Below are 9,275 nucleotides of genomic sequence, written 5' to 3'. Positions count from 1 at the left end.
TAGCTGCCATAGCCGCACGCAGTGGGCAAGGAGGCAGCACATCCCAAATTAATGCAGTTTACAAGCTATCACAGCTGTGCTGTTTGCTTTAGTCTCCTCCAGATTTTCAAATGGGAGGATGATAAAAGTAACTACATTGGGAATTGTCTGGTTCAGTAAATATTCGTATCCTACTGTGGGCCCAGGTTCTGCATTTTCAGTCTCTTCATTCATGGAGGGTCTGTCCAAGGTGGAGGATCAAGGGCAGAGGGGAGAGGGTGTGTCAACAAGTAAATGAGTAAATGCTCAGTAAATAATAGTGTTTATTTCGGCAGTAAATCAAACATTGTAAGCAGTAATGAAAAAAAAGGTGGAGGGAGGGCACAAAGATTAATTGGAAATTTAAAGATGAAGCTTCTTTGAGTAACCTGGAGAGAAACATGAGAAAGATCGAGCTAGGAGGTCACTGGCATCCCCTTTCCAAGTCCTACTACATACCTCCACTGTACCTCTTTTCTTATGGACAACATCCTACTAAGCCATTGTAAAAAAAAAAAAAAAAGACCATTGAAAACAGAAATCTGGGTTAATATCCCAAGATTGATATCAATATACATACTAAATAAAATTGTGTAGAAATCCCAACTTTATCATCATCTCAACTTTACAGTCATAGAGAGAAGGCATTTTTCTTTTTGCAAAAGACTCTTCTCAGAGCTCCTTTCATGTCTCTGTTCCTCAGGCTGTAGATGAAGGGGTTCAGCATGGGGGCCACCACAGTGTACATCATAGACATGACAGTCTCCTTAACAGTGGAATTATGAGCTGATGGGCATAAATAGAGACCAATAATTGTCCCATAGAAGAGAGACACCACAGTGAGGTGGGAGCCACAGGTGGAGAAGGCTTTGCAGATGCCCTTGGCAGAAGGGACCTTGAGGATGGAGGACACAATTTGTGCATAAGACATGATGATGAGTAGGAATGGGATGACGATAATGAGCCCTCCGATGAAAAATATCACCAGCTCATTCACTCGAGTGTCAGAGCAGGACAGCTTCAGCAGAGCAGACAAATCGCAGAAAAAGTGGGGGATCACATTGTCTTCACAAAAATGCAGCCTGGCCATGAGCAGGGTGTGCAACATGGAATGGAACGTGGTCAGCACCCAGGGCAGCACCACCAGGAAGAGACAGAGCCTGGGGCTCATGATGGTGGTGTAGTGCAGGGGGAAGCAGATGGCCATGTAGCGGTCATAGGCCATGGCCACAAGGAGGAAGTCCTCCAGGTCTGCAAAGAACAGGAAGAAGTACATTTGTGTCAGGCAGGCAGCATAGGGGATGGTCAGGTCTTGGCTTTGCATGTTCTGCAGCAATTTGGGCATTGTGACAGAGGAGAAGCAGAGGTCAGAGAAAGACAGGTTACTGAGAAACAAATACATGGGTGTGTGGAGGTGGGGGTCCAGGCAAATGAGGACGAGGATGAGAAGGTTCCCCAGGACGGTGGTAACGTACATGGCCAGGAACAGGGCGTAGAACAGGTTCTGATGCTCTGACTTGATGGGCAGTCCCAGCAGGAGGAACTCTGAGACAGTAGTTTGATTCCTTCCTGTCATGCTCTGTCTCCAGTATCTTTAGGAAGAAGTAATAGTGTCCTTGAAAACCTGAATTTCAGAATGCACTTATTTCTATGATAAACTGGCTCTTAGATGCTTTGTAAAACTATTTTATATTTTTCTCATCACAATAATTACAATCTTTACAGGACCCCAATTCTCTATAATCAGAATCTCTATCATTGGATATGACTTATTCATTTCTCTTTAACACAAAACAATATTCCAACTTTCCTAAAACATTTGTATCCCTTCGCTTCTGAGACACAAAATACATTGGGTTTTCCCATACTTGCCTGGTCAGACATCCTCAATACTCTACTGGCTTCTGTTTTGTCTCTATCTTGAACTGGATTGATGTTGCAGGGTTTTTTCCTAAACACTATTCTCTTATTATTTTATGTACCATAAGAAAAGGGCTTCCCAGGTGGTGCTAGTGGTAAGGAACCTGCCTGCCAATGCAGAGACAGTGGAGCCTGGAGGGTTACAGTCCTTGGGGTTGCAGATTTGGACAATATTGAAGTGACTTAGCACACATGCACCAAGAAAAACTCATCTACTTCAATGGCTTGATTACCATTTAAACTTCAGTTGTAGAAGTCTTTCTAACTCATAGAAGAAGATACCTAATCGCTTGAATATTATCTCTTCTTGGATGTATTACAGGATAATACAGGATGTATTATATCTCCTTGCCTGTAATACAGATTCCAAAAGAAACACAATATCCCTTTGTGCCTCTCGTGATTCCCTCCTCCTCAGGTCTTCCATATTCCAGAAAAAGACTTCCAGGTTATCCAGATTAAAAATTGAAAGTCTCCTTTCATTTCCTCCTTTCTGTTGTCAATACCCAACATCTATCAACAAGATCTAGAAAATCTTTCTCCTTCATTCACTCCTTATCCACACTCTCACCACCTTAGATCAGTTTGACATCACATCTTATTTATACTATTGGAACCACCTTAAAAAAATGTTATTGTGCTAGTTTCAGGCTTGCAGCAAAGTGAATCACTTACGTGAGTGTGTTTCCAACTCTTCACAACCCCATGGACTGCGGCCTGGCACACTCCTGTAACCATGGTATTTTCCAAGCAAGAATACTGGAGTGGGTTGCCATTTCCTACTCCTGGGGATCTTGCCAACTCAGGCATCAAACCCACATATCTTGCGTCCCCTGCACTGGCATGCAGAATCAGTTATATCTATACATACATCCACTCTTTTTTTTATTCTTTTCCCAGATAGGCCATTACAGAGTATTGAGTATAGTTCCTTGGGCTTTACAGTAGGTTCTTATTAGTTATCTATTTTATATATAGTAGGGTGTATATCACCTTAATCTTTGGAACAACCTTAATCTTAATCTTAATGTCAATCTTAATCTTTGGAACAACCTCTTAATTCATCTCCCTGCTTCCATACTTGAAATCCATCAGTATCCTTCATCACAGTAGGCATTTGAAGATGAAGAACGGCTAACCATTCTCCATAAAGTCTTTGTGATTTCCCATTGCTCTTAACATAAAGGCAAATTCCTTAAAGGAAAATTCCCTTCAAAAAGTGACTCATGACCTGACCCTTGCCTAACTCCGAAACTTCATCTGGCCCCACAACTGTACTCACATTTCACTCTCCAGCAAAGCTGGACTTAAACACAACACTCTTGCTCCCGCACTTTGCACTCACTGTTCCTCTTCCCTAGAGTTCTCTCCCTTCTGCTCCCTCTTTTCCCATGAGTTCCCGTATTTGTCCTTCACACACATTTCATGTCATTTGCCCTGCAAACCTTCCCAATCTCCCCCAGACCAGAGGAGAATGCACTGCTGTTTCCAAGCATCCTTCTTGTCCCCACAGCACTCCAGGACAATGGGACCATTTCGCTATAGCTGCCTATTCACCGGATTATAAACTCCACGTAGGAAAGGGTCATGTCATGTCACAGATGCCGCAGAGCCAGCACCCGGCCCGGTGCCTGGATACAGGTGGAGTTTCATAAATATCCATTGGTTCTGCTTCAGGTTGCGCTGTGCTTTCCTCCAAATTTAAAGCCAGCAAAACGCCTTTTTTTTTTTTAATTTTATTTTTTAACTTTACTATATTGTATTGGTTTTGCCATATATCAACATGAATCCGCCACAGGTAAAATCACTACTCTTACTAACTCCTCCCAGGACAGAAACTCACCACCTTCAACCATTTAGCACTAAATTTGACCCTGTATACAAAATGTATGGAGTAATGTTGTCCCCATGGTATTTATTCTTGTACCTCAGATACACTGTATGAATGCTCAGTCTCTTGTTTGTGTCCAACTCTTTGTGATCCCATGGACTGTAACTTGTCAGACTCTTCTGCCTGTGGGATTTCCCAGGCAAGAATACTGGAGTGGGTTGCCATTTCCTTCTCCAAGGGAATCTTCCCAACCCAGGGATCGAACCCGTATCTCCTGCATCCCCTGCACTGGCAGGCAGATTCTTTACCACTAAGCTACCTGAGAAGCCCTTTCAAACACACTACATTACACTGATACAGATGATATAGATAATAGAGACATATGCATGTATATGGATAGATATAGATAAAATTTTCTACTGGATCTGTTTCTCTGGAGAAACCTAACACTCCATAGTGCACCTCAAAGAGGAAAAAAAAAAAAAGCAGAGGAGAAGCATCATAACTTGTGGGAAGCTCTTTCATTAAAGACATAACTGAATCCAACAGCTGAGATTTCACCCCTTGATGCTGGCTGATCCAGCTACGTCAGCAGGTTTTCACCTGGATATTACATAGAGGCAAAACACTGGGAAGAGACACGTGGATTCTCAGAGTTTTGTTTCCCTGGCAAAAGAGCAGGACCCCATTTGTGTGAATGGGGATCACATCTGTATTAAGAGTGTGACTAGCAATCACAAACCACAGACAGGACTTGGGGATGTTGTCACCAATGGTGCCATGAGCCTCTCACCTTCTTCACCAGTTAAGACAGTAGTTTTCAGCCAGAACTGCACTTAAGGATCTAGGGTAACGCTTCTTGAATTTAATACCCCTGAAAAATCTCCTAGGAGTGCTTGTAAAACACTGATTTCAATACAGTAGGCTTGCTTCTGCATTCTAATCAGCACCCAGGTGATGCCCCTCCTCAGTCCATGGGCTTCACAATGAGTAGCAAGAAGCTACTGGATTCTTGATCTACTGGACCCTGAGATTAAATATAATCACAGTCTTTGAGAGGAAGCCCATATACAGTTCTTAAAGCTCCAAGGTAATTCTAAAATAAAACAAGGGTTCAGAAGTATGGCATTAATACTTACCTCAAGAGTTGTTAGTACACTGAAATTACACAACGTTCTGGGAATAAATGACATGGTAAGGAATGCATAAAAATATTGTCATTAGTAAAAATAGATTATAACATGTGAACCTTAATAAAAACTTCTCAAATGTAGTGAAGTTTTGGGAAGCAGAGAGGTGGAAAAGGAAAGCATTACCATACTTGAAAAACTCTCCTGGAGAATACCACACAACCTGAAAAATCAAGACTCTCAGGGCATAAAAACCCTAACTGACCAGCTTATTTACTCTCTGCCCAGCTTAACCAGTGTGAGAGGCCTGTGACCCGAGATCCTGCTCCCCTTTATTCACTAAGGCATGTGAGATAACAGCCTCTAAAGTCATCTCTGGCGTCTGGAAAATCCTATCCACCTCTCCCATTCTGTACATCCTTGGGCCAAACGGGCCCTGGCCACAGGAGTCTGGGTCCTGGAGGAGCTCATTAAAGACAAAGTAATTACTCAAGGCCTCTCTAGGACACCACCTCCCATGGTGGCTCATATGGTAAAAATCGGCTTGCAATGCAGGAGACCCAGGTTCGATCCCTGGGTCAGGAAGATCCCCTGGAGAAGGAATGGCAACACATCCAGTATTCTTGCCTGGAGAATCCCATGGACAGAGGAACCTGGTGGGCTACAGTCAGTGGGGTGACGAAGAATCAGGCACGACTGAGCGATTAACACTTTCACTTTCTCTAGGACAAATGCTCTCAGGGTCCTGGAGGAGTGACTGATTACAATCACTGATCACACCTGACTATACTCTGGGGGAAGGTGAGGATGGAGAGAAACTCATACACGAAAGCTTAATCACTGCCTGTTTAGGGAATGGACATGGGACACTTGTGTTTGGAGCCTACACTTTGGGAGGAAAAAGAGGATGGTTTGTGAAGTCATAAAACAAGCAGGAACCATACAGTAGTACCCTAAAAATTCTGAGGAGTGTAACAGGCTGTTTTCTGTGGGCAACAAGAAAGCTTCAGTGGTTTGAGTAAAGTGTCAAGAAAGACATTGGTTTCTTGGGTTTTCTGTTTTTGTTTTCTGACCATTCTGGGCAGCATGTGAGATCTTAGTTCCCTGACCAGGGATCAATCCAGCACTCCCTGAAGTGAAAACTCAGTGTCTTAACCACTGGGCTACCAGGGAAGTCTCAAGATACATATTTTGGAAAGATTCTCGAGGTGGAAGAATCTCTCAGTAAAACACCATTTCCCATAAATGACCTGTAGCCAACTAGGAGTAGTTACCTGCATGACACAACCATATGCAGATATATAGGAAGTACTAGAGTAAGAGATAAGAGAAGCACTCCCTGATCATATTCAAATCTTCCTCAGGTCAAGATAGAAAAGAAAACCCAGCGTGAATCCCACTGAAGTACTTCTGCCTTCTTACCTCTGTGGGAAAACATACTGGCACCTGCCACTTCCATCGTCTCTATACTCCCCAGATGTGTCAGAATACTTCCTACATTCCAGCTCTTCCTGCTGCTGCAGTTATCTATGGCCACAAAGCTGTTCTGGGTCTTCATGGCTGTGTCTGGGCTACTCTCTCGTTTGGGGTGTAGGCTTCTTGTTCGGTGGCCTCTCTTGTTGCAGAGCACAGGCTCTTGGTGCACAGGCCTCAGTAGTTGAGGCTCACGGGCTTAGTTGCCCTATGGCATGACAGAGGAGCCTGGTGAGCTAAAGTCCACGGGGCCAAAAAAGAGTAAACATGACTTAATGACTAAACAACAACAAAGATGAACTGAACTATCAAAGGAGACAGTAAAGTAGCAAAGGAGATAGAAAGTTCACCTGAGGTTCAGGGCAGGTCAAGAAGACACTGGAGACATAAAATCAGAGGAGAGAAGGTTAAGAGACAGAATAATGCAAACCCTTGCTCAAGAAGAGATAAGTAAATATCTATATTCAACAATTAAAAGTCCAGTTTACAGGAGGTAAGCAGGGGAGAATTTTGAATTTTAAATAGTATTGACCTCGAGGACACAGTATTATATAATGCATGTTTTTTGTTACTTTTTCAAAAAACATGATAAGTTAATTGTTTCTTTTGAATTTTATTTTATTTTTAAGCTTTACAATATTGTATTGGTTTTGCCAAATATCGAAATGAATCTGAAAAAGGAAACAGACACGAAGAAAAGGCTCTCCTTTCCACCCTTAGTGTGGAAGACCTGGGTTCTAAGTGGCCTTCCTAGGAGCATGGCCTGGTCCGGATGGCGGCCTCACACATCCAAACGGGCCAGGTTTAGGAGGAGACTGCTGGCCCAGGAATTAGCTGCCATAGCCGCACGCAGTGGACAAGGAGGCAGCACATCCCAAATTAATGCAGTTTACAAGCTATCACAGCTGTGCTGTTTGCTTTAGTCTGCTCCCTATTTTCAAATAGGAGGATGATAAAAGTAACTACATTGGGAATTGTCTGGTTCAGTAAATATTCGTATCCTACTGTGGGCCCAGGTTCTGCAGTTTCAATCTCTTCATTCATGGAAGGTCTGTCCAAGGTGGAGGATCAAGGGCAGAGGGGAGAGGGTGTGTCAACAAGTAAATGAGTAAACGCTCAGTAAATAATAGTGTTTACTTCAGCAGTAAATCAAACATTGTAAGCAGTAATGAAAAAAAAAAGTGGAGGGAGGGCACAAAGATTAATTGGAAATTTAAAGATGAAGCTTCTTTGAGTAACCTGGAGAGAAACATGAGAAAGATCCGGCTAGGAGGTCACTGACATCCCCTTTCCAAGTCCTACTACATACCTCCGCTGTATCTCTTTTCTTATGGACAATATCCTACTAAGTCATTGTAAAAAAAAAAAAAAAGACTATTGAAAACAGAAATCTGGGTTAATATCCCAATATTGATATCAATATACATACTAAATAAAATTGTGTAGAAATCCCAACTTATCATCATCTCAACTTTACAGTCATAGAGAGAAGGCATTTTTCTTTTTGCAAAAGACTCTTCTCAGAGCTCCTTTCATGTCTCTGTTCCTCAGGCTGTAGATGAAGGGGTTCAGCATGGGGGCCACCACAGTGTACATCATAGACATGACAGTCTCCTTAACAGTGGAATTATGAGCTGATGGGCATAAATAGAGACCAATAATTGTCCCATAGAAGAGAGACACCACAGTGAGGTGGGAGCCACAGGTGGAGAAGGCTTTGCAGATGCCCTTGGCAGAAGGGACCTTGAGGATGGAGGACACAATTTGTGCATAAGACATGATGATGAGTAGGAATGGGATGACGATAATGAGCCCTCCGATGAAAAATATCACCAGCTCATTCACTCGAGTGTCAGAGCAGGACAGCTTCAGCAGAGCAGACAAATCGCAGAAAAAGTGGGGGATCATATTGTCTTCACAAAAATGCAGCCTGGCCATGAGCAGGGTGTGCAACATGGCATGGAACGTGGTCAGTATCCAGGGCAGCACCACCAGGAAGAGACAGAGCCTGGGGCTCATGATGGTGGTGTAGTGCAGGGGGAAGCAGATGGCCACGTAGCGGTCATAGGCCATGGCCACAAGGAGGAAGTCCTCCAGGTCTGCAAAGAACAGGAAGAAGTACATTTGTATCAGGCAGCCAGCATAGGGGATGGACAGGTCTTGGCTCTGCATGTTCTGCAGCAATTTGGGCATTGTGACAGAGGAGAAGCAGAGGTCAGAGAAAGACAGGTTACTGAGAAACAAATACATGGGTGTGTGGAGATGGGGGTCCAGGCAAACGAGGACGAGGATGAGAAGGTTCCCCAGGACGGTGGTAACGTACATGGCCAGGAACAGGGCGTAGAACAGGTTCTGATGCTCTGACTTGATGGGCAGTCCCAGCAGGAGGAACTCTGAGACAGTAGTTTGATTCCTTCCTGTCATGTTCTGTCTCCAGTATCTTTAGGAAGAAGTAATAGTGTCCTTGAAAACCTGAATTTCAGAATGCACTTATTTCTGTGATAAACTGGCTCTTAGATGCCTTGCAAAATTCTCATCACAATAATTACAATCTTTACAGGACTCCAATTCTCTATAATCAGAATCTCTATCATTGGAAATTACTTATTTTCTTCATTTCTCTTTAACACAAAACAATATTCCAACTTTCCTAAAACATTTTTATCCCTTCGCTTCTGAGACACATAATACATTGGTTTTTCCCATACTTGCCTGGTCAGACATCCTCAATACTCTACTGGCTTCTGTTTTGTCTCTATCTTCAACTGGATTGATGTTCCAGGGTTTTTTCCTAAACACTGTTCTCTTTTAATTTTATATACCATAAGAAAAGGGCTTCCCAGGTGGTGCTAGTGGTAAAGAACCTGCCTGCCAATGCAGAGACAGTGGAGCCTGGAGGGTTA

At 43.1% G+C, this 9,275-nt stretch overlaps 2 protein-coding genes across 2 annotated transcripts; both read right to left on the bottom strand.

Moving 5' to 3' along the window:
• Positions 1 to 288: 288 nt before the first annotated feature.
• LOC123465571 (olfactory receptor 1E2-like) lies at positions 289 to 6,600 on the bottom strand. Its single transcript, XM_045164902.1, has 2 exons — positions 6,322 to 6,600; positions 289 to 1,610 (listed from the first exon to the last, which is right to left on the bottom strand). Exon 2 carries the CDS (start codon positions 1,592 to 1,594, stop codon positions 650 to 652), a length of 945 nt encoding a protein of 314 aa, XP_045020837.1. The 5' UTR covers positions 1,595 to 1,610; positions 6,322 to 6,600; the 3' UTR covers positions 289 to 649.
• Positions 6,601 to 7,146: 546 nt separating this feature from the next.
• On the bottom strand, positions 7,147 to 8,888 carry LOC123465515 (olfactory receptor 1E2-like). The gene has a single exon (XM_045164699.1). The coding sequence runs from the start codon at positions 8,794 to 8,796 to the stop codon at positions 7,852 to 7,854; it is 945 nt and encodes a 314-aa protein (XP_045020634.1). The 5' UTR covers positions 8,797 to 8,888; the 3' UTR covers positions 7,147 to 7,851.
• Between the last annotated feature and the right edge of the window lie 387 nt (positions 8,889 to 9,275).

The sequence above is a fragment of the Bubalus bubalis genome, chromosome 3 (genome assembly GCF_019923935.1).
Source record: "Bubalus bubalis isolate 160015118507 breed Murrah chromosome 3, NDDB_SH_1, whole genome shotgun sequence".
NCBI lineage: Eukaryota > Metazoa > Chordata > Mammalia > Artiodactyla > Bovidae > Bubalus > Bubalus bubalis.
Note: the sequence above shows the minus strand (reverse complement) of the source record. Positions and strands in the feature narration are given on the sequence as shown.

Coding starts and splice junctions, on each gene's coding strand:
- LOC123465571 (XM_045164902.1), bottom strand. CDS start 1,594: ATGACAGGAAGGAATCAAACTACTGTCTCAGAGTTCCTCCTGCTGGGA.
- LOC123465515 (XM_045164699.1), bottom strand. CDS start 8,796: ATGACAGGAAGGAATCAAACTACTGTCTCAGAGTTCCTCCTGCTGGGA.